This window comes from Pongo pygmaeus, chromosome 1 (genome assembly GCF_028885625.2).
Source record: "Pongo pygmaeus isolate AG05252 chromosome 1, NHGRI_mPonPyg2-v2.0_pri, whole genome shotgun sequence".
Taxonomy (NCBI): domain Eukaryota; kingdom Metazoa; phylum Chordata; class Mammalia; order Primates; family Hominidae; genus Pongo; species Pongo pygmaeus.
This window is the reverse complement of record NC_072373.2, coordinates 39,654,904-39,678,076: the sequence shown is the minus strand read 5'-3', so window position 1 is coordinate 39,678,076 and position 23,173 is coordinate 39,654,904. Positions and strand designations below refer to the sequence as shown.

The 23,173-nt window shown below is 45.0% G+C and overlaps 2 protein-coding genes across 11 annotated transcripts in view; one reads left to right on the top strand and one right to left on the bottom strand.

Moving 5' to 3' along the window:
• Window positions 1-20,699, top strand: part of TRAF3IP3 (TRAF3 interacting protein 3) — a 25,539-nt gene extending 4,840 nt beyond the window's left edge. For 5 of the 9 annotated variants that reach the window (XM_054474438.2, XM_054474402.2, XM_054474393.2 and 2 more), the window contains 14 exons: window positions 1,659-1,806; window positions 1,957-2,014; window positions 2,224-2,248; window positions 2,519-2,548; window positions 2,648-2,743; window positions 11,368-11,439; window positions 13,746-13,886; window positions 13,995-14,132; window positions 15,741-15,876; window positions 16,501-16,563; window positions 17,696-17,755; window positions 18,849-18,985; window positions 19,723-19,836; window positions 20,434-20,697. In XM_054474438.2, the coding sequence (XP_054330413.1) occupies window positions 1,659-1,806; window positions 1,957-2,014; window positions 2,224-2,248; window positions 2,519-2,548; window positions 2,648-2,743; window positions 11,368-11,439; window positions 13,746-13,886; window positions 13,995-14,132; window positions 15,741-15,876; window positions 16,501-16,563; window positions 17,696-17,755; window positions 18,849-18,985; window positions 19,723-19,836; window positions 20,434-20,526 (1,311 nt within the window). In that variant the 3' untranslated portion in view covers window positions 20,527-20,697. The other 4 variants (XR_010127773.1, XM_054474419.2, XM_054474448.2 and 1 more) reach the window with 4 other exon arrangements.
• C1H1orf74 (chromosome 1 C1orf74 homolog) lies at window positions 20,691-23,140 on the bottom strand. 2 transcript variants are annotated; one of them, XM_054474756.2, is made up of 2 exons: window positions 22,779-23,140; window positions 20,691-22,079 (listed from the first exon to the last, which is right to left on the bottom strand). In XM_054474756.2, exon 2 carries the CDS (start codon window positions 22,002-22,004, stop codon window positions 21,195-21,197), a length of 810 nt encoding a protein of 269 aa, XP_054330731.1. In that variant the 5' UTR covers window positions 22,005-22,079; window positions 22,779-23,140; the 3' UTR covers window positions 20,691-21,194. The 2 variants fall into 2 exon arrangements, with proteins under 2 accessions (XP_054330731.1, XP_063528580.1); XM_063672510.1 differs by having other exon boundaries at window positions 22,775-22,954.
• Between the last annotated feature and the right edge of the window lie 33 nt (window positions 23,141-23,173).

The window sequence follows — 23,173 nt, the reverse complement described above, 5'->3', positions numbered from 1 at the left end:
GAACCCAGGAGTTTGAAGCTGCAATAAGCTATGATCACACCATTGTACCCCAGCCTGGGCAACAGAGGGAGACCCTATCTCTAAAAAACTTAAAAATAAAATAAATAAAAATAATTCCAAAGGTAATGCCTATATCAGTTCAAATTTAGGCAACATACACATATCTTCTACAGCTATCTTACAGCATTCATTCATCCATCAGTCATCAAATATTTACTGAAAGCTTATTATATGCCAAGTACACAGGCCAGTCTTCTTGACACACACACAGACACATCTGTCCTCTTTTCTTCTGCAAGGCTGTTGTGCTCACTCTTCTCACTTCCTCTTGTGTCATTCCAATTCTATTAAATCACTTGGCTATAGCCTCATCTGGTCCAGGAAGCCTTCCCTGGCTTCTCCAGGCCACCTCTGCTGTCTATGGGCCTTGTGAGGTTAAAATCTTCTAAGATTGTGTAACCCTTAGAGGGCCCATTAGTCTGGCCTGGAAAGGAACAATGCTGGCAAAAACCAGGGTATGCTGAGATGACCTTGGCCAGCAAACCATCTTCCTACTGAGGTTGTGAGCATGTTGACAGCAGGGATGTGTCCACTAGGTTCCATGGAAATGCTTGGCATTGTTCCCTACCCAGAGTGGGTACTTCATCAGGGCTTCTTAACTAGTGGATCTGTTATGCTCAATAGGAGATGCTGTTCAGAGAAATGATCCTAGAGCCCAGTTGCAAAAGAAAATGAACTGTACACTAAGCAAAAAACCTTCCCACAACTCCCCACTTTACCTAGTCTTCACACAAAACCTCAATGATTTTCTAGCTGTTACTAAGAGGAAGGAAGCTTTCCTTTGAATATGGAAGGAACCTTATGGATTATCTATTCCAAACTCCTCACTACACAGACAGAAGACTGAGACCTAGAAAAGATGGGATCTGAACCCAGATCCCCTCACTCCCCACTCAGACCAGTTCTCTTTCCACATCACCATGCTGGCTATGTAAGTGGCCAAAACCAAATAAAGAGAGAGAGAAAAAAACAACAACTAGAGATTCTAGTGAGAAAACCTAGAGAAAAGTACAGCTCCACATATGCCTGGCCTGAGGAGGACCATTTCTGCCAGTCAGGACAAGGATGTCAGGAGCAGGAGAAGCCTGTGTGGCTCTGAAAGCTTGAGTGGGCTACTTTGGTTTTGTGGATCTGAAACATTGTCTTCGTCCTGTAATGAATTACCACAGACTGGGTGGCTTAAATAACAGAAATTTATTTCTTACAATTCTAGAGTCTGGAGGTCTAAGACCACAGATCCTGCAGATCTGGTGTCTGATGAGAGCACTCTTCCCACTGTGCAGATGGCCTTCTTCTCATTGTGTCCTCACAAGGCAGAGAGCAGAGAGAGAAAGCAAGTTCTCTCGTGTCTCTTCTAATAATGGCACTAATCCCATTCTTGAGGGCTCCCTGCTGTGACCTAATTATTTTTCAAAGGCTCCACCTCCTAATACTATCACATTGGGAGACAGGATTTCAACACACAAATTTGGGCGGGGGGACAATAAACACTCAGTCCATAACAAACATGATGGTTAGTTCTTCCTTCTGAAATCATCAGGAGAATCCTTCAAGAGGCTCCAGGCAGTGGTTTTCAGCATTCCCCACTTGCCTTCCAGGTGACAGGCACCAGCTCTGAAGTCTTTCCAGCCCAGCATCCTCCTCCCTCAGGCATCTGCAGGGATCTGACTGACCACCTCTCCTCACAGGCTGGGGGCCTTCCTCCACAGGACGCTCCCATCAAGAAGCCACCCAAACACCACCGTGGTAAGAGCAGAGCCTCCCTCACTCCACAGGGCCTGCAGAGAATCCTGAGACAGCTGTCCCAGCTCACTGGCAATGGAGAGTCCCTGTCCCTCCCCACTTCCCTCACTTCCTCCCCATAAGTTCTAAATCTACTTATCCTCCATCTCTCAGGTACTCAGACAAAGGCAGAAGGACCAACAATTAAGAACGATGCCAGTCAGCAAACCAAGTGAGTTCCTGACGCTAACCCTCTCACATCCCATCCATTCCTCTCTAGAGAGAACACAATGAATTTCCATGTCCACCTTAATTAAGAAAGAGGAAGCCCTTCCCCACCCTACTGGCTCTTCAGAAGGGATTTCAGAAGGAATCGACCCACTGCCTCCTGACTTGATTCTTTGGTCCATTATCATGATTTTTAATTTCTTCTCTTTCCAGTTACGGAGTTGCAGTTCTGGATAAGGTAAGAACATATTCACTTTGAAGGGGTGGAATCAGAAAGTATTAAGCTCTGACATTCTGGAATTCCATGATAAACTTGGTTGGGATGGAGGGGCATCTTCTTCCTGGATGGCAAGGGCATACTGAGCATAGACGTGGGGACTAAAGGGACCCTGTCAGAGCCAAAGCAGAAGAGGTTTGCTCTACACAAGCCAACCCAGGCTCTGGTTCTATGTCCCAGGGTTTCAGGGGACTTAGAGACATTTTGAATACCCTTGTTCTTTTTCTCCAGGAAATCATCCAGCTTTCTGATTACCTCAAAGTAAGTGGCATGTGACCCCTCCCCTCAGTTCCTCCATCCACCTACCCCCGATCCTCCAGGTTAATCTTACCCTCTTGCACTTTGTGCCCGCACCCCCAGGAGGCCCTACAAAGGGAGCTGGTCCTAAAACAGAAAATGGTGACTCTCCAAGACCTACTGTCCACTCTGATTCAGGCCTCTGACAGCTCTTGGAAGGTAAGGGAATGAAATTTTTTTTGAACAAAGCTCATGGGCTTCTATATGTTCCCATCTCATTTTTCTTTCCACATCATCACAGTAAGAGAAGGGGTTTTCTCACTACTGAAAAGTGAGCTGGGAAGAGGCAGGAGATGAGGGGGATGGTGCTCAGACCTAGAAGTCAAACAGGTCACAACAAATATATGGGTCATCACCTGAGGGTCATGGTGCTACATATCCAAAGAAGACCCAGAACCAAAAGTGGCAAGAATTCCCATTTTTTAATTTGTTGGAAGGAATGAAGGAAGATCTCAATATAGTTTATGTTACTGAATATGGTAAATGTCAAATATTTTCATATGGGATTCACACTGATATTTATCCAAACCAGCATGCCATGTACCCACTCAGTCCAAATAAAAATATCAGAGTGGGAAGGGACCTTAGAGAAAATCTGGTCTAATACTCTTATTTTGCCCCTAAGGAAACTGAGTTTCATAGGGGTCAAGTAACTTGCCAAAAGTCACACAGCTAGTTAGTGGCAGATCTGCAACTAAAATTCAGGCCTTTGATTTTAGTCCATTCAATGTACAATATTCATAGGTTATATCCTCTATACAGAACACTGGACTAGCACTAGAAATAATGAGATTATTTAGATAGGGTTCTTGCTTTGAGAAGGCTCATGGTTTTGTAAGAAAGACACATGACTAAACAATACAAAAACATGAAAAATAAAAGAAATGTTTTCAAGATATAGGAAAATACAAGAAGGAATGAGTGACTCCAGAGAAGAAAAGAGCCAGGGGAATACTTATACAAGCATTTGCCAGGAAAATATGGAAGCAGGAATAGTATTTTAGTTGGGGTACAGGCAAAGGTCTAAAGGCAAGGCTGGGCGTGGTTGCTCACACGTGTAATCCCAGCACTTTGGGAGCCTGAGGCAGGTGGATCACCTGAGGTCAGGAGTTCAAGACCAGCCTGGCCAACATGGCGAAACCCCTTCTCTACTAAAATACAAAAATATTAGCTGAGTGTGGTTGCACATGCCTGTAATCCCAGCTACTCAGGAGGCTGAGGCAGGAGAATCACATGAACCAAGAAGGCAGAGGTTGCAGTAAGCTGAGATCACCTCATTGCACTCCAGCCTGGGCAAAAGAGTGAGACTCCATCTCAAAAAAAAAAAAAAATCTAAGGGCATAACACAGTCTAGTAAAATGGTTCTCCAATTTTTTATTTCAGGTTCCTTTATACTTTTTAAATTATTGAAAATACATAAGAAATGTTTATATTTACCATATTAGAAATTAAAATAGTTGGCCAGGTGCCGTGCGTCATGCCTATAAATCCCAGCACTTTGGAAGGCCGATGCAGGAAGATCACCTGAGGTCAGGAGTTAGAGACCAGCCCGGCCAACATGGCAAAACCCTGTCTCTACTGAAAATACAAAAATTAGCCAGGCGTGGTGGTGCACACCTGTAATCTCAGCTACTCTGGAGGCTGGGCCATGAGAATCGCTTGAGCCCAGAAGGTGGAGGTTGCAGTGAGCCAAGATCGTGCCACTGCACTCCAGCCTAGGTGACGGAGCAGGAAAGGAAAGAAAGAAAGAAAGAAGGAAAGAAAGGAAGGAAGGAAGGAAGGAAGGAAGGAAGGAAGAAAGAAAGAAAAGAAAAGAAAGAAAGAAAGAGAAAGAAGGAAGGAAGGAAGGAAGGAAGGAAAGAAGGGAGGGAGGGAAAGAAGGAAGGAAGGAAAGAAAGGAAGAAAGAAAGAAAAAGAAAGAAAGAAAAGAAATTAAGACAAATTGAGAAAGAATTATTAAATTTAAAATAATGATAGTAAAATATTTCATGCTAACATAAATTACATGTTTTAAGAAAAACAGTCTGGGCGCGGTGGCTTACACCTGTAATCCCAGACTTTGGGAGGCCAAGGCAGGTGGATCACTTGAGCTCAGGAGTTCAAGACCAGCCTGGGCAACATGGCAAAACCTCGTCTCTACTAAAAATACAAAATATTAGCCAGGTACATTGGCATGCACCTGTAGTATTAGCAACTTGGGAGGCTGAGGCAGGAGAATCTCTTGAGCCCCAGGGGTGGAGGTTGCAGTGAGCCAAGATTGCACCACTGCATTCCAGCCTGGGCGACGGGAGCAAAACTCTGTCTCAAAAAAGAAAAAGAAAAAGAACCATATTTTCAAAAACAAAATTAGTGATGGGAGTGTCATTGCTTTACACTTTTGCAAATATTTTTAATGTCTGGCTAAAAAAAGACAGCTAGATTCTCATATTTGCTTCTGTATTCAATCTATTGGTTTAAACATAAAGAAAAATTCAGTCTTCACACAAATATGTCATTAGAAAAAGTAAGACTTTGCTGACCCCTTAAAAGGGTCTTGGGGATTCCCAAGGTTCCTCAGAATCCCCATGTTGAAACCTGTAAATTAGTATATACTATAAATTCATGTATTAGTATGAGCTACAAGCAGCTTGACACCACCAAAGCATAAAGCACCAGGTGGAAAGAGATGGAGCACACAACCTCACCGGCCTGTGTGACATCTCACCCTACCTCAAAGATGGCTTGAGCAGAGAAAGAAAGATGATGGGAGAGTAAGGAACAAAACTGAGAAGTTGCAGTGATGTAAAAAAGACTTCCTAAGCTCAGCCCTGCTCCTCACATCAGACATTGTACCTGGATTTTTCAATCTATGGTCAGGGCTCCTGATTGTTAGGTTATTTTCACTGACAGAGTGGGAACTTTGGGCAGACAGCTGTGCATGTGAGGTGGTTTCTGGTCCTCAGCTAAATTGAGATCCTCTCACTCATTTGTTTGACAGTCATTTGATAAGTTCCAACTCTGTGCTGGGCCTTGTGCTACAGGGACAAACAACATTACAGTCCTAACTCTTGAGGAGCTCACAGTCCAGCCATGAAGACAGAGACATGTAATAAATAACACCAAAACAGTGTAATAAGGTTATAGCAGCAGTGCATACAGCATGATGCAGGGAAAAGAGAAAGAAGGCAGCAATTATTCCGCCTGAGGTGGACTAGGGAAGGCTTTAAAGGAAGGAAACCTGGCCAGGCATGGCAGCTCATGTCTATAATCCCAGCACTTTGGGAGTCCAAGGCGGGTGGACCACTTGAGGCCAGGAGTTCGAGACCAGCCTGGCCAACATGGCGAAAACCCATCTCTACTAAAAATACAAAAATTAGCTGAGCATGGTGGTGCATGCCTGAAGTCCCAGCTACTCGGGAGGCTGAGACACAAGAATCGCTTGAACCCAGGAGGTGGAGGTTGCAGTGAGCTGAGATTGTGCCACTGCACTCCAGCCTGGGTGACAGAGCAAGACTCTGTCTCAAAAAATAAAAATAAAGGAAAGAAACCATTTTAGCTGAATCTTGAAGGATGAGTTGGAGCTCACCAGTAGAGAAGGAAGAGTGATGATGAGGGAAAAAAGCAGAAAGTAGAAGAGTGTTTAAGGTAAAGGAATTGGAATGATTACAGGCCTATGTATGGCAAAGAATTGGGTATAGCAGAGTATGGCTGAAACGAAGGTGTGTCAGAGTAGTGCCAAAGAAAGGATCTTAGACAGGTCTTTAGAATTATGGGTCTTAAACTTTTTCTGTTGAACAAGGTATCTCAAACTTGAATAATGAAACCCATATATGTGTATATATAAAACCAGAGATCCATTAGAATGCATGCTACCCAGCTTGAGAAACACTGCTATAGGTAATAAGCTGAGTAGGAATGGAACTATGCTTTATTGAGGTTTAAAGTCCTATACTTAGCAATGTCTGGCTCATCCTTAGAAGGTATACAATTACTATCTGAGGAAATGACTTGTGAATGATCAGATCTGTGTCTTAAAAGGTTCTCTAACTTCCAACTGGATGCAGTGTCTCACACCTGTAATCCCAACACTTTGGGGGGCCAAGGCAGAAGGATCACTTGAGTGACCAAGACCAGCCTGGGCAATATAGTGAGACCTCATCTCTACTAAAAATAAAAAAATTAGCCATGCATGGTGGTACACACCTATAGTCCCAGCTACTTGAGAGGCTGAGGCAGGAGGATCGCTTGAGCCCAGGAGGTCCAAGATGCACCACTGTACTCCTGCATGGGGTAACAGAGCAAGACCCTGTCTCAAAAAAAAAAAAAAGAGGGGGGAGGGTTCAAGGATTCTCTAACTTGTAGCAATAAGAACGCTGGCTCCAATCGGGGGTTGGGGGAGTTGAGAATCTTGTAATATCCCAGGTAAGACACAACCAGAGCTTGAATCAAAGCAAGCTTTGTGGGAATGAGGGGGGATATATTAAGAGACATTTCTGGGTTTGTCTCCAAGGAGGAGTTTCACCCCATGCTCCAGCCCAAGAGCAGAAGTTCCCTTGGTTGTGGTTTTCTCCCTCCCTTCTTCTCACCCCTCCCAATCCTCACCCTTCTCTTCTTCATCGCTCCCCCCCACCAACCCCCAGCTTCCAGTTTTAAAGAAAAACAGTCTCAGACTTTTTCAGTTAACAGCTATTGTTTCCCCTAAAATAAGGCAATTCAACTCTCTATCTCTTCCAAGAAAGCCTCAACTTCAATAAAAGTATAGCTCTGGGAAAAATAATCAGAAGAAAGTGGCCAGAAATGGTTCAGACCTTTATTTTTGCCATTTGACCTTCATAAATTTGAATTTACAACTTCACATGCTAAGAACTCACCACAAACTCCCTATTAGAACTCCAAGGATCAGCTCCCTCCGCTGGCTTCACCTCCAGATGTCTCTAGGCCTTTTGGATACCATAGGCCCTGCGGCACTATTGAGACTCCTGAGCAGGGTCCAACCTTCAGGGCAGAAACAGCTCTACTAGCAGAGAAAGTAAGCTTTCAATATTGTGCAATACAAAAACGAGAGCAGGGCAGCCTTGGGTTTGAAGATCTGCATCGTGGAATTATGATCTTGAGATGACAGCACAGCGGGGATTGGCTGAAGCCCTAAGCAACCTCTACTACAGCAGAGATGAGCTGTGGGCTGGTGCTTCTGTGGTGAGGTGGTGGTGTTTCTGGAGAGCAGATCAGAGGCAGGGGAAAACCACGCAGAAGCAGGAGCTGAAGACCTCAGACCGGCACCAGGTGTGTATGGCCTCCGCCTTGTTCCTCTCTTCACTGGGGGTTATATGCCCTCTGAGCCCTCAGCTCCCGGGGTCTAACTGCCTAGAATGTCAGCAGTAGTCCTGTAAAAAGTGCTTCTTCCCACATACTGTAACACTGGGCTTCAGTGTGGGGAGCCCTGGGGCTCGGACCAGGAAACTACATGCCCGATTTGCAACAACTTGGCTGCGACTTTTGTGACGTTTTGGGGAGTCCAGAAAAGCAGAGCTGTGGAAAGAGGTTTCGTTCAAGCTCCAGACTTGGGTGGCCCTTCATCCCCACTGAAGGGGCTATCGTAAATTGTCTTCCGTTGCAACACGAATGGAAAAGTAATCTGGGGTTGGGCCAATATAAAAACAGTTGAAAGAGGCAAAATATTGGATTAAAGCCATACTATGGAATGCGGAGAGAGGAGATACCCCAAAAGGGTAGGAGACTGGGAACATTTTAAGAATATTGCCTTAGGCCTGTTTTCTTCCCAAAATATAGCAAGATAAACCTTCACCTTGGTAGGTTTGATTGCATTCTGCATAGAAAGAGTTTGGGCAAAGGCAAATGTGTGGAGCCGGAAGATGTGAACCAGAGGAGGTAGGTGTACAGCCAGTTGATTTCAGGACCTGTGGATTGACAATGAACAGGCCACAGCGGAATGCAGCCGTTTTACCAGTTACTTCAAAGCTCAAACAGTAGAAGTCTTTGTCCACATCTTCCAATGGTCCCAAAGCCCTGTGCTTATTGTAGATGCCAAATCCCTGACTCTCTGCTCTCCCTAACATGAGACGTTAGGAAAAACATTAATAGCAGGAGGCACTTTAAAAAATTATTTTTGGCAACGCTTTTTGCTTTTGCAAGCCCCAGCTGAGTAACACAGGAAGCTGAAAGGGTGGGGGCACCCCCTGGCTCCCATGGTTAGAAGAATAAGACAAACAAGATCAAAACAGGAGCTGCGAGATACCACTTCCTGCCTCCCCCAGGCACCCTGAAACTCACTGAGGGAGGCGGACCTCAAAGCCGAGCCCCCTCCTCTACCCCCAGACCGTTACAGACCGGAAATGTTATAAGAGATGGAAACGTCCAGGCCATCTGGCTGAGAGGGGCCATGGCGTCTCGGGCCTAAAGAGAGGTGGAATTTCAAGACCTCACAAGCGTCCCACTTGGCCTGGCTGGAAAAAGCCAGAGAAAGGATAGGAAAACCGGTCACTGCCTTTCTCTGGAAAACTTGCTCTCATTGATGGCTCCCCTACCCCCTCCCCTACACACATACACCCTACACAAAACTCCAGGCTGCAATAACAAAACCCCTACCTGGGCAAAAGGGGCAAGTCGACAAAGGGAGGGGACAAAAAAGTGGCAGGGAAGCTGTAGCCACTAAGCTGAAATACTGAAAAACTGAGAAACAGATTGGCTCTTCATGCCGGCCTTGCTGCCCTCTCGCCCTTGAGATTAGCATCTTTCTTGGAATGTCCAAAATACCATTAGACAGCCCCAGCTTATGAATAAATAGAATGTGACTTTCTGGGAAGCTCCCTTACACCCCCTGCCGCCCTCACTCTGCTTTAATATCTCTCCGTTTCTTGCTTTCTTAAAGAAGTTCTCATCTTGAGTCTAGTATGTACTTGTGCATGTGGAAATGTACGTATGCAGGTGGAGGTGTGTGTGTGGAGATGGAAGTGTGTGTGTCCAGATGGAACTATGCGTGTGCATGTGGAGGTGTGTGTGCATGTGGAGGTGTGTGTGTGTGTGCATGTGGAGGTGTGTGTGTGTGCGCATGTGGAGGTGTGCGTGTGCATGTGGAGGTGTGCGTGTGCCATGTGGAGGTGTGCGTGTGCAGGTGGAGGTGTGCGTGTGCAGGTGGAGGTATGCGTGTGCATGTAGAGGTGTGCGTGTGCATGTGGAGGTATGTGTGTGCATGTGGAGGTGTGTGTGTGCATGTGGAGGTGTGTGCATGTGGAGGTGTGAGTGTGCAGGTGGAGGTGTGTGTGTGCATGTGAAGGTGTGTGTGTGTGCATGTGAAGGTGTGTGTGTGTGCATGTGGAGGTGTGCGTGTGCATGTGGAGGTGTGTGTGCATGTGGAGGTGTGAGTGTGCAGGTGGAGGTGTGCGTGCGCATGTGGAGGTGTGCATGCACAGGTGGAGGTGTGCATGTGCATGTGGAGGTGTGTGTGTGCAGATGGCGGTGTACATGTGCAGGTGGAGGTGTGTACAGGTGGAGGTGTGCATGCATGTGGAAGTGTGCGTGTGCATATGGATGTGTGTGTGTGCATGTGAAGGTGTGTGCGCGCATGTGGAGGCGTGCGTGTGCATGTGAAGGTGTGCGTGTGCATGTGGAGGTGTATCTGTGCATGTGGAGGTGTGCGTGTGCAGCTGGAGGTTTTGTGTGTGTGCAGGTGGGAGTGTGCATGTGCATGTGAAGGTGTGCGTGTGCAGGTGGAGGTGTGTGTGTATATGGAAGTGTGTGTGTGCATGTGAAGGTGTGCGTGTGCATATGAAGGTGTGCGTGTGCATATGGAGGTGTGCGTGTGCATGTGAAGGTGTGTGCGCAGGTGGAGGTACGTGTATGCAGGTGGAGGTGTACGTGTGCAGGTGGAAGTGTACGTGTGCATGTGGAGGTGTGTGTGTGCATGTGAAGGTGTGTGTGTGCATGTGGAGGTGTGTGTGACAGGGAGGGGAGTGTATTAATCTCCTAGGGCTGCTATGACAAAGTACCACAGTCAGGGGAACTTCAAAAACAGAAACTTATTTTCTCATAGTTCTGGAGGCTAAAAGTCTGAGATCGAGGTGTCAGCAGAGTTCGTTTCTCCTGTGGTCTCTCTTCCTGGCTTACAGATTGCCATCTCTCTCTGTGTCTCCATGTGGCATTCCTGCAGTGCCCTGATCTCCTCTTTTAACAAGGACATCCATCATATTGGATTAGGGCCAGCTTAATGGCCTCATTTTAACTAACCTACATCTTTAAAGACCCTTTCTCCAAATATGGTCACATTCTGGGGCACTCAGGACTTAGGACTTCAACATAGGAATGTTGAGGAGATATAAATGAGCTCATAACCGAGGGCAAGGGAGGGAATAAACATTCTCCCGGGAGGGGAGACTGCGTTAGCCTCACTGGCGTACATTTTACAGGGAAAAGTCCATGTACAAGACTGAGAAGAGGTGAGGAGTGTAGAAGTGCCTAGACAGGAGAGGGAAATAGTGAGCAAAAGGGTAGCTTAGAAGCTTTCCTTCCAGGGCCCCCCTGCTATGCTACCCTGAGCCATTTGATAAAAATCAAGGTAAAAAGAGGACTTGAGGCCAGTCTGATTCTTTCTTGTCCTAGTCCAGAGAAACAGGAGAAGATCCTCTTCTATCCAGCATCCTTTGTCATCTTTGCTCCTGCCTGCCTCCTGAAAGAGTTCACTGTTTGAGCACCAACCATGTGCTGGGCAGTAGGATAGGAATATAGAGTCAAACTCTTTGCAGACTAGATTTCGGCCCAAGCTCATTAACTCATCCCATTTGCTCCAGGGACAGCTTAATGAAGACAAACTGAAGGGGAAACTGAGATCCTTAGAAAACCAGCTGTACACCTGTACCCAGGTAAGCATTCTGAAGGATGCTTCCATCTCAGGAATCTAGAATTAAATGAGAAGAATGCTTTTGAACCTCAATCTTACTTTCAAGAAACGCCACCAGATAGAGAATAACACACCCATTCCTACTTACCCAGTTCTGGCTTGGCCATTTACACTTTAGTCTTCCTCTCCCTTCCTCTCCCTTTTTCCCAGTATCCTTCTCTTTGCACCCTGGAGGAATGCCAGCAGTAACCACTTTGTCAGCTCCAGGGGAACCTTGAGAATACCTGACACTGTAGGGAAAGGCCCTTGGTAAAGATTCACACCACCAAGACAGCCCTTTACACATCCTAATCTTTGAACAGATGAGTTAGATGTTATAATGAAGTCTTAGAAAATTATTTTCATTCTATGGGTAACTTTTTTCTGTTTTTTCTAGCAACCTCTGGAAGAATGTAAAAGCTCTTTTATTTGGCTCTTCTGTAACACCATTTTCCAGCATTAGTAATCTCTTGATTGGCCTAATCTTGGTTTACAAGAGATAGAAAGAAATCAGCTTTCTTTCTGAGAAGTGATGGATACCTGACAGGTGGGAAGATGTCAAATAAGAGAATGGGGTGAAACAGGCAGAATTCTCCCATCTGGAGTTAGAGAGAGAAGCCAGTCCTGGCCATGTTGATGGCGTCTTACAGGGGAAGAGAGTTTATGGAGTCTATAAGTTTCTTGGTCCACAACTTTCATTTTTTCAGCATAATTTGCTTTGTCAGGACTAAATAATGCCAACCAAGTTCACAGGAGACTAATATATAATCCAGAATGCCAGTCTATTCATTTTCAATAGGGAATAACACATAACCAGTGCCCAGCATGGATGGTCATTGGATGTCCAATAACTGGGACATCCCCTACATATGACCTCAACCAGGTTAATTCCTGGATCTGGTTTTTAATGAAAGTTCCAAAACTATAAGACTCGCTCAAATTTAAATCCAAAATTTCAGACAATTCCAAAGCTAAATGGAAATGATTTCATATTGATCCCTAAATTGTTGTCATCTGGTCTACTGCTTACACAGCGGGTAATCCAGAATTGACAATAAAATCTGCCTGCCTTCTCCAATATCACAGGGCATAAAGATGAAAGAAAGGGAGAAGGCAAGACCCCCAGTGAATCTGCAAAGCTGCGCTTGTGTCTCCTTAATCCTGCAGCCAGGAGGAAGTTTATAATGCAAATGTATTAACTTTAAAACATTGAGTTCATTAGGCATTGTAGAGAAGCTACAATGATTTTTTTTTTTAAAGCAGCAGCAGTATGCTCCCTCCCTGAAGGAGTTTACAATCCAGTATGAAAGACAGATGAGTCAATAGAGTAGAATAATAGAGGCATGCAGGGGATACTATGTGAACACCATGAACACTAAGAAAAGCTACCTAATCCATAAGACATTGTGGGATGGGGGTAGTTGGTCAATTTATCAGAACTGATGATACTAGACTGAATCTTGAGTATGAATAGAAGTTAACTGGCTGTAGGCAGAAGAAGCTATATGGGTAAAGGCAGAGCCCCAAAAAACAGAGTGCTGGGGGATCTGCAAACATCTCAGCTTAGGTGGAAGTAGCATGGGATGAAAGTCTAGGCATGTAAGTGGAGCCATGACAAGGAGTTTGGATGTGATTCTTAGGATGCTGAGAATCCATGGAGAGATTTATACAGGAAGTGGCAAGATCAGATTTGCATTTTAGAAAGAACCCTCTAAATGCAGGACTGAAAAGGGACTGAAGGGAGGCAAGATTTGAAGAAAGGGAGGCTGTTGCATTAATCCACATAACACTACTACTAGAGCCTGAACTAAGGAAGCAGCAGTAGGAATAGAAAGGAGACAGATATGAGCTGTTAAGGAAATTGTCAAGGCTCAATGACCAACTGATTACTGGGAGGAAGTGAGAGAGAAAATGAAGATTGACTCCCTGGTTTAGGGTTTGGAAAAGCCTGGATGGATGATGATTCTGGTCACTGAGATAGGAACCCCAAGAAAAAAGAACATGTTTAGAAAGATGAGTCCTGTTTAGACATGTTGGATTTCAAGAGCTTGTGGAAGGCCTCAGATATAATGCCCAGCAAGCCTAGGGCACTGTTTATTATGCCCCCCACTCATCTCTCATTGCCTGAGGGACTCTCCTTGCTAGCTCTACCCTAAAAGAAATGGCTCACTAGATTACTGGTATCTCTGCCTGGGGGAAGAACCAACTTCTTTTCATTTCTGTATCCCAGCTCAGGATTTGGCACACAGAAGCTCAATGTGTACTTGTTGAATTGCATCAAATTTACAGAAATACTCCCCTTGGGGAATGAAAAAAGTACTACTGGAGATGGAAGACCAGAAAAACAGCTATGAGCAGAAGGCCAAGGAGTCACTGCAGAAAGTGCTGGAGGAGAAAATGAATGCAGAGCAGCAACTACAGAGCACACAGGTATGGGGATGCCACATAGACATGGGGCTGAGGACTCCAGACAGCTTGGGGAACAAGGAAGCCAGCTGCACAACTCCCTGGAACTCTCTCCTCTCTGATCTCCACCAGCGATCCCTGGCCCTGGCAGAGCAGAAGTGTGAAGAGTGGAGGAGCCAGTATGAGGCTCTGAAGGAGGACTGGAGGACCCTTGGGACCCAGCACAGGGAGCTGGAGAGCCAACTCCACGTGCTTCAGTCCAAACTGCAGGTACCAGGCACTGGGGGTGGGGAGGGAAGACAGGGTATGGGGAGGAGGGATGGTGATGAAAGAAGCTATTCTGGATTAGGGACTCCAAAGGCAGCTGACAGCATCTGGCTTTCAGTACCTCAGTCACCACTACTTTGTACCAAATTCACTGTTTTGGCTCTGAAATCTAATTTTGAGTTTAGCAAGGATGTCTGCATTGCTCATGCAAATGAACTAAGCGTTCATTGGAATGACACCATCACCACCCAAATGAAAAGAACTGGCTGGAATATTCATCAGCCTACTAATGTCATCTCCCAACCCACTCTCCAAAATCCATCCCAAAAAAGCATCCAGTTCAGAATTGCTCACTGTTGGCACAGAAAGAATGTCACTAATTTATTTACAGGTGAGTACTAACACTTTCTGCCAATGTGTTTTTTAAGCAATTATATTTAGCAATTACAATTATACTCTTGGCATCCTCAAGGGTTCCATCATCTTCAATCTGTCCTAAGCCTCAGTTTCCCCATCTCTAAAATGAGGATAATAGTACCTACATCATAAGGTGGTTCTGAGTATTAAGTAAGACGATCCATGTAAAGCACTTAGCACAATGCCTGGCACATAAAAGCACTCAGTAAATATTAGCTATTATTTTGCATAGATTTATTTACCTGGTTTGGAATTTTGAGGATCCACCTCAAAAGCTGATCTTTGTAATTTTCCTGAAGCAGGGCTCAGCACAGCCCATTTGATAAGAGACAGAGTATGTGAGTCTTATCAAAGGAGTGAACCCAGCTGGTCACTCTGCGTGGTATCCACATCTCAACCTTTGTTGTTCTCTTCTTCCCATTACCTATAAGGCAACTCCTATGAAGATTTTTGTGGGGGGTTTTTTAACTTTGAATCTTTGTGGAAAAAAAAAGACCCTAACCAAAAAAAAATTGATACTGCCAGAAGAAGAAAAAAGAGAAAACGAAACCATCTAGAAAACTAATGACTTCGTATTCCTTAATTTGGTGATTTACCGAAGTGTCAAGACATGAGTCCCACACCAATGACAACCACTTACATTTCCCCTAGAATGGCAGATTTTTTAAAGTACTGGGTTTCCTAAAGCAATTCTTATTTTATATATTCTAATTTATGTAAATGAATGTGTCACTTAGACCTGTCACTAGAGATGGTTTAGAAAATAAACTTACACTACACATGCCTCAGTCCACTTCAAAACTACTGGCACATGCCTGTAGTCCCAGCTACTCAGAAGGCTAAGGTGGGAGGATTGCCTGAGCCCAAGAGGTCGAGGCTGCAATGAGCTATGATGGCACCACTGCACTCCAGTCTGGGTGAAAAAGTGAGACCCCCATCTCTAAATATAAAAAAAAAAATAAAAGACACGAGTTCCTTGTGAATATCAAAAGTCTAATCTGCTGTTATAAATGTGAGGAACAAAGCAAAGGGAAGAATAGGAAAAAAGAAAGATTTCTCTATTTTCTCATCTCCCTAACATTCCATCTCTAAAATTCCAGAATTTTCTATATTTTCCTCTTCCATGGTACCCGCCCCCCAACCTCCACCCCAACACTGACCTCCTTCTATATCGGCCCCTCCTCCTCCTTACAGGGAGCAGATAGCAGGGACTTACAGATGAACCAGGCCCTGCGATTTTTGGAAAATGAGCACCAGGAACTGCAGGCCAAGATTGAATGCCTGCAAGGGGACAGAGACCTGTGCAGCTTGGATACCCAGGACCTACAAGGTACTCTTCTCCTTGGAGGCCTTGGGCACATGGCAGCCATGGCCAAGTGAGCTAAGAAAAAAGAAACTGAGTTAAGAGAAAGGCTTCAGCCTTTTATTTGTTTGCTTGATTTGGTTGATTGGCTTTATAGTCTCATTTTACCTTGAGGGAGAGGCAGGACTGTTTTAATCATCCAAAATTGAAAATTAATTTCACTGTACTAGATAGAGTATCTTGTTGTCTGAGCTCTCTTTTTTAGCCCATCCCTCTGGGCCAGATCACAGCTGCTCCCACATCAGTCACATATGGCAAGGCCACAGTCCTAATTTGAAAGGGAAAGGTCAGTTGAAACACAAGGCATAGAGAAAGTCTCTCAGTCACACCCTCTGTGTCCGCTGATAGAGAGGACTAGATAGTGTGTAAACACAAGCCTCAATGCAACCCAACATTGTTGATGCACAAAACCTGAGGTACTTGGCTTCTGGTTTACCTCTTCAGAACTGGGACACGAAGACAGAGCAACTTCCAACAGACACATGTTAAAGGCCACGACAAGACAGCATCTATTACTAATTTCCATCCTTAAGTACTGAGTTCATTAAGTCTTGGGTTCCTTTATTTTGGCTTGCATTATTGCATTTTCAGGTCAACTAAAAAGGTCAGAGGCGGAGAAACTCACCCTGGTGACCAGAGTACAGCAGTTGCAGAGTAAGTTCGCTTTCCAGATTCTGAAAGTCCACAGGGTTTTCCTGGGGCTCCTGGCCCACAAAAGGCACCCAGAGTAGGGACTAAGGGCCCAGTCTTTGGCATACGCTCTAACTCTGTGCATTTTCAGACCCTCTTCTTGTGAAGTGAGGTCATTTACATAGCTCTCCATAAATTATGTATTAGCCTCTGTTCTTTTTTTTCTACTTTTCTCCTTCCATGCCAATGACACCACTTACATTTCCCCTAGAATTGCAGATTTTTTTTAAGTACTGGGTTTCCTAAAGCAGTTCTTATTTTATATATTCTAATTTATGTACATGAGTGTGTCACATAGACCTGTCACTAGAGATGGTTTAGAAAATAAGCCTACACTATACATGCCTCAATCCACTTCAAAACTACATATTGGGCCCAAAGAGGAAAAGGGACTTCTCAGAAGAAAAGCAGTTTCTGAAAAGCTGGAGAACCTGACTCAATTAATACGGCTGCTGGTTGCTCACCACTTTAACCTCTGACACCTGATAGAGAAGTTTCATGCAAACAGCAATGATTATTAAGAGAGCAAAGCAACCGCAGGGAAAAGGGAAAATCTTCAAGCAAAGACTTGAAGATAGAGGCATGGTAGGGGGAGATATAAGGATGCTATATTCATAGCAAAGTACCACAGACTGGCTGCCTTGAAGAACAGAAATGTATTGTCTCACAGTTCTGGAGACTAGAAATCCAAGATGTCAGCAGGGTTGTTTCCTTCTGAGGGCGTTTAGGGAAAGATCTATTCCAGGGCTCTTTCCTTGGCTTTGTAGATGGCCATCTTCTCTCTGTGTCTCTTCACGTTGTCTTTCCCATGAACATATCTGTCCATATTTCCCCTTCTTATAAGGACACCAGTGATATTAGATTGGGGCCCACCTGAATGACCCCATTTTACTTGATTATCTTTTAAAGAACCTATCTCCAAATAAGGTCATAATTTAAGGTACTGAGGGTTAGGACTTCAACATATATATTCTGGGGGACAAAATTCAACACAGCAGATGGGAACATATTTAATAACCAAGGTTCCAAGCAAAGTTCTGAAAACTCTTTGTAGTAAATATGCTAGCATAGACAAGTTCCTTGTGTTTTCCAACAGGTTTGCTTCAGAATCAATCCTTACAGCTTCAAGAACAGGAGAAACTCTTAACAAAGAAAGGTCAGCAAATTTATCACCACAAATTCTAAGATATTGCTCTTCCCTTACCTGCCTAGAGGCAGCGGGATGGACTACATGACCTCCTGGAGTCTCAGCCAGTTCTGGGAGTCTGTTAAGTCTGGGATGTGTGGGAGCTTTTTAAGGACTGACCATTGGCTCTGAGGACACTTCAACTAGTTAGCCTTCTATCCTGAGGTATATAAACTGTGAAAAAGGGTTTCTATTCTCTTTGAAAGCACATGTCTGTGTTGAACATTTCAATAAATTTATTTTGAACTCAGGATTTCATGTCAATTTTTACACACTTGATTTTCCAAATCACATCCAACTCGCCAGCCCCAAACCACATAGCATGCCAGAGTCAACTCACTCTTAGCCCTAGAGAGTCTACTGTCCATGTTTCCTGAGAATTCACTGTGTATACAGAGGGGCAATAGCTCCTCACCTGTCCACTACACACGACCTTTTGTTTTCTCCTCACAATCATTGGGCATAATATAATAGATAAGGCAGAAATTTTTATGCCCACATAGTATGGATAAGAACATGAAAGCCTATGGTGACACAAACTAACAACACAGCTACAACAACAATCCAAAACTTCTGACTCCTAGTCCATGCTCTTTTCACCAAGACTAAGACTGCAGGGTGGCTAAAAAACCATCTTTAACCGTATGAAGATAAATTTTAGTATATGACTGCCATCTTCACAACTTTCAAATGAGGACATCAGGGAAAAGGGATTGTATTAAAGCATTCACCAAACTTATTTGACAAACTAGGAAGAATGTGACATACAACCAATGAAATTCAATTAATAAGTATTCACTAAAACTATCTAGCACTAGATAAGACTGGGGATACAAAGAAAAGATGCCAATCTTGCCCTCAAGGAGCTCAGATTCCAGCTGTCTGTCCAAGCTTAGCAGGGGCCTACTGGAAGTTAACCTTTATGTCAGAGAATGCCATCAGTCTAGCCAAGAGCACGCCCTCCCAAGTTCCCTCCCCTCTCCCCACTCCCAGTGGTCTCACCCTCAGGGCCCTTCCTCAGGTGTGGGCCTCACTGTCACCAAGAATCTGGCTGCTTTTTTAGATCAGGCTTTGCCCGTGTGGAGTCCAAAGTCCTTCCCTAACGAAGTGGAGCCTGAGGGTACAGGGAAGGACAAAGACTGGGATCTCAGAGACCAGCTGCAAAAGAAGACTTTGCAGCTCCAGGCCAAGGAAAAGGAGGTGAGAGGGTGACCTGAGATAGTGAGGGCTCATTTGCAGAATAGCAGAGAAACCTGGGAGGCAGTCAAAGAGCAGGGATTTCAAAGTTTAAGTTGTGAGTGGATAACCACAGACATTCATTTGCCTACATAAAGTGTCTGTGCTTTTGGGCTGACGTGTCGATCTTTTCCCTTCCTTATTTATACCAACTCCTATTCAAGGTTTTATTAAATGGTTACCTTTTAGAAAGTCGACCAAAACTCAACACATTTAATAAAAATATTAACTTCTCAATATGTCGTCCCACATTGAGTATCTTAAGTCTTTATATGTCTTTTAAAGAGTAAAACTCTTCCTTTGTACATACTCACAAACATACACATCCCCAGAAGTATTGATATGCAACTAGCTCCCGGGAAAGAAACTTGTACTAAGGTCACTTCTAGGTCGTTTGTTCTATAAGAACTTCATTTTACGGTGCCTCTCATTTGCAAAGCACTTGCACGTAAAGTCATATAAAAGAACTTAAATGTATAAAATGTAATACTATAATATGCACTACTGTCAATCATTTAAATGAACACATTCCAGACAATGTGAGACAGTCAAAAGACAAACTCAAATCCCTGAGAATGGCTGGGAAGGGAAGATAGTGGTAAAAATTCCAAATGAGTGAAACTTACAAAGGGCAGTCTCCCCTGCCTGGGCTCTGTCCTAGACAGAAGTGACAGTGATGACTTTGGTGATGTTCTCCCCAGTGCAGAGAACTGCATTCAGAGTTAGACAACCTCAGTGACGAGTATCTCTCCTGCCTGCGTAAGCTGCAGCACTGTCGAGAAGAGCTGAACCAGAGCCAGCAGCTGCCTCCCAGAGTAAGAGGGTCTCTCCTTCCCATAAAGCCCTGGATGATGGGTCGATTCCTTCTTTAACCAAGTTTTGCAGATAAAATGTATCAGCCCACGCCAACAACTGGCCATCCTGTCCCACTGTGCTTGGTTTATACTATACTGACATTATGGCAACCATTGAAAAAAACACTGGCTCGTGCATCAAAGCCCAACTTTCACAGAACTCTCAATGCCAGAAGGAAAGACTTACTCTTAGCTAAAGTATGAAAGGGTGCTCTTTTAGCCGATGATAAGCATGGTGGCAAGAACAGAAGGACACAAAAGTACTGGGGAATACAAAGAAAGAATATAATTTTGCTGGGTTATTTTCCACCCTTCATTATTCATATCAGTATTTATATATCTGGTCCCTGATGGATATGGCTCCCTGGGCCAGAGAACATTGGTTAAGTGGTTTTACCCCAAGACAGGTGACAAAGTGGGAGACAGAGTAAAAAGCTTTTTCTCCACCACCAACCCAGGGTTTTCCACTGGGCTAGAGTAGGAAGAAGAAAGATTTTTGCCTACATCTTTTCCAATCAACTCATGACCACTTTCTTCTGTCTCCCTGTCCCCCTACAGAGGCAATGTGGGCGATGGCTCCCAGTGCTGATGGTGGTGATTGCTGCAGCACTGGCAGTGTTCCTGGCCAATAAAGACAACCTGATGATCTGAATAATTGTGGCAACTGCCTTGGGTGAAAATCAGAAGCAAGCAACTCAACAAAAAACTCAGAAGGTTTGGGTACATTACAGCTTGGGTTTTCCAACTGACTTAGGATTTCTGACTTTTTATTATTTTCTTAACCTACTGTAAATAAACTTCACCTGACCAGATTGTTCCTCAGAACTGTGTTTATTCCTCAATGGTGTATTACATTAACAAGTATCACATATTTAAGCATACTGGTGGTCTACTCTCCTCAAATTCAGTTGGAGGCATATAAACATGCAGAAAAGCCCCCAGCCCTACTTTCCTAGCAGGCAGCACCCACATAGAGCAGGTATATTTACAAGGTTACCATGCAAGAGTGTTTGGCTTGTCTTCCACCACCCTGCTTTTCCTCTATCATCTCTTTCTATCTTTTATCTAGTGAAAATGAAAACATCTCCACTAAGAGGACTTCCTAGTATAGAAATGGCAAGTATGTACTATCTACCAATTTGCTACTAGCACCACCATTACCTATTTACATGCCCTTTGCATTTGTGGCCAACTGATTACAGCATTGTGCCTTAGTGTACTCAAGACACTTGGAATTGGCAGTTGAGATGATTATTTGCCATCCCCAACCTAGAGATGATCATTTACTGAGTACCTTCTATATGGGAGGAGAGTTAAAGTCAGAGGGCCACAGCCGGCAGTGTGACTATCTCAGAGGAGATGCTGAGATCAGCAAAGTCATTCTGAGTCCTAAATCGGGTTCTGAGGTCCTTCTCCCAGGTGTTTAGAATGTCCCTCAGGCCTGGGAACAAACTCTCTGGGACACTAAAGGAATAGAGCAGGATTGGGGGTTGACCTAGCAACCATGAGATCCGGGCAGTGAATACTCGTAGTGGAGTCAGAGCTAAGCAGTTGTCATCTCCCTGGTTCAGGTGAAAAGTATAGGGGACAGGATAGCCCAGGAGGATCCCAAATACAGTACACAGATTCCAGTCTGAGGAATGGAGCCTGCTGTAGGAGACTGCTAGAGATAAGTCCCTCTGCAGCCCCTGCAAATGTGTAATGATCTCAGCCACGAGGGCCTTCAAGTCCTGAAGCTGGTCCAGGGAGCAGACAGAAGGGTGAGGCTGGCAGCTGGAAACATCCACAAAGGCTACGGTACCAAGCAGCACCTGCTCCAAGTGCTGACATACATGCTCAGGACTGACAATCAGGCTGTTTTCTCCAATCTCAAGGATGTGAAGTCCAAAGGTCAGGAAGCCAAGCCCCTGCAGCTCCTCCAGATAGCTCTGGAGCTCTGATGCCCCTGCACAGTTGCAATCATAGAGCACAGCTGGCTTCAGTCCCCGGGCCACAGCCAGCACCTCTCCAGCTAAGTGAAGGCAGATGGCTTGGGGTGGACTCCGTCTCTTTCCCATGCCAAGGGTCTGCTGAGCAGCTGCCACCAGCAGCTGAGGGCTCGGTGATGACATGAGATCTAGAAGCAACATCAAGAATGGCCTCCTTATCTAGCCCGAGTTCCCTTCCCTGGGTGGCATCTTTCAGCCAGACACTTGAGGAGGGGCCTAGAAACAAAGTAGGAGCAGAGAATTATTAACAGCCAGTGACACACCAGGAAACCTTGCCAACAGCCTTCCCGTTAAATCGAGGTATCTTCCAAAGGTTATTCTGTCCCTCCCTGCTTTGAAATGGCGACCCAGCCCAGACAAGATAGTTTCACCGATGCTGCTTGATTTTTCTGGTTGACTTGGTCTCCCTCAATCTTAAATTCGTGTGTTTTTCTAGCCTTATAGCTAGATTTATATTCCCTCTGGCTTTTATTCTAAATTTTACCTGTTGCAAATTACGTTCTCTGGCTCAAACCGTAGGGAGTTTGGGGCAGAGGCGGAGGCGGGGCAGTGTTTGGCAAAATTCACAGCATTTCGCCCGAAAGCCCTTCTGGGACAGAGCTCCAAGTTCCAAGTGTATCCTTTCCACTGACAACTCCCCTACTCTTCCCGCCAGAGAATAGTTATAAGAATAGCAATTTGATTAATATACACCAGAATATGGACTAACAACCATCTCACCCTGACACATGAAAATGAATGAATGAAATCCGCTAGAACTGCAGAAGGGTAGTATTTTAACTTCTGCTGGCCCCGCCTTCCCTTTCTGTCCGACATCAAGGACCCTCGGAAGATGGGATTTATCCGATCCACACATCCCACACCACAGCAGATTATAGTGATTTGCTAAATGAGGCATAATTCTCTCTCACATACGTTCTTTTTCCACTTCCGCTACAGGTTCGCGGGCTCAGAAACTTTTTGCGGCTTCCTGCCTGCTGCCAGAAAGGCAGCTAGTCCCCCACGTCCAGCCGCAAGTAACACTGGAAATCCCGCCTACGCCGGGAAGACCCCCGCAGCCCGCTCTGCTCCAGTCCCGCAGGCACATTCTTGCGCATGCGCACCCACTCGAGTGCCGCCCTCTTTTCCCCCATTCCGTGACGTCATCCAGCCGCTCGCGCGCCTCGCGTGAGAATCACTAGCTAGGCCGCCTTACTGCGCGCCGGAACTTTAGGCCACCGGGCGGCCCGCCCTTTCCGGCGAGACAGAACCCGGCCCCACCTGTCGGCTTAGGAACGGGGAAGGGCGGAAGTAAACGAGAAAAGGCGGAA

Coding starts and splice junctions, on each gene's coding strand:
- C1H1orf74 (XM_054474756.2), bottom strand. CDS start 22,004: ATGTTGCTTCTAGATCTCATGTCATCACCGAGCCCTCAGCTGCTGGTG.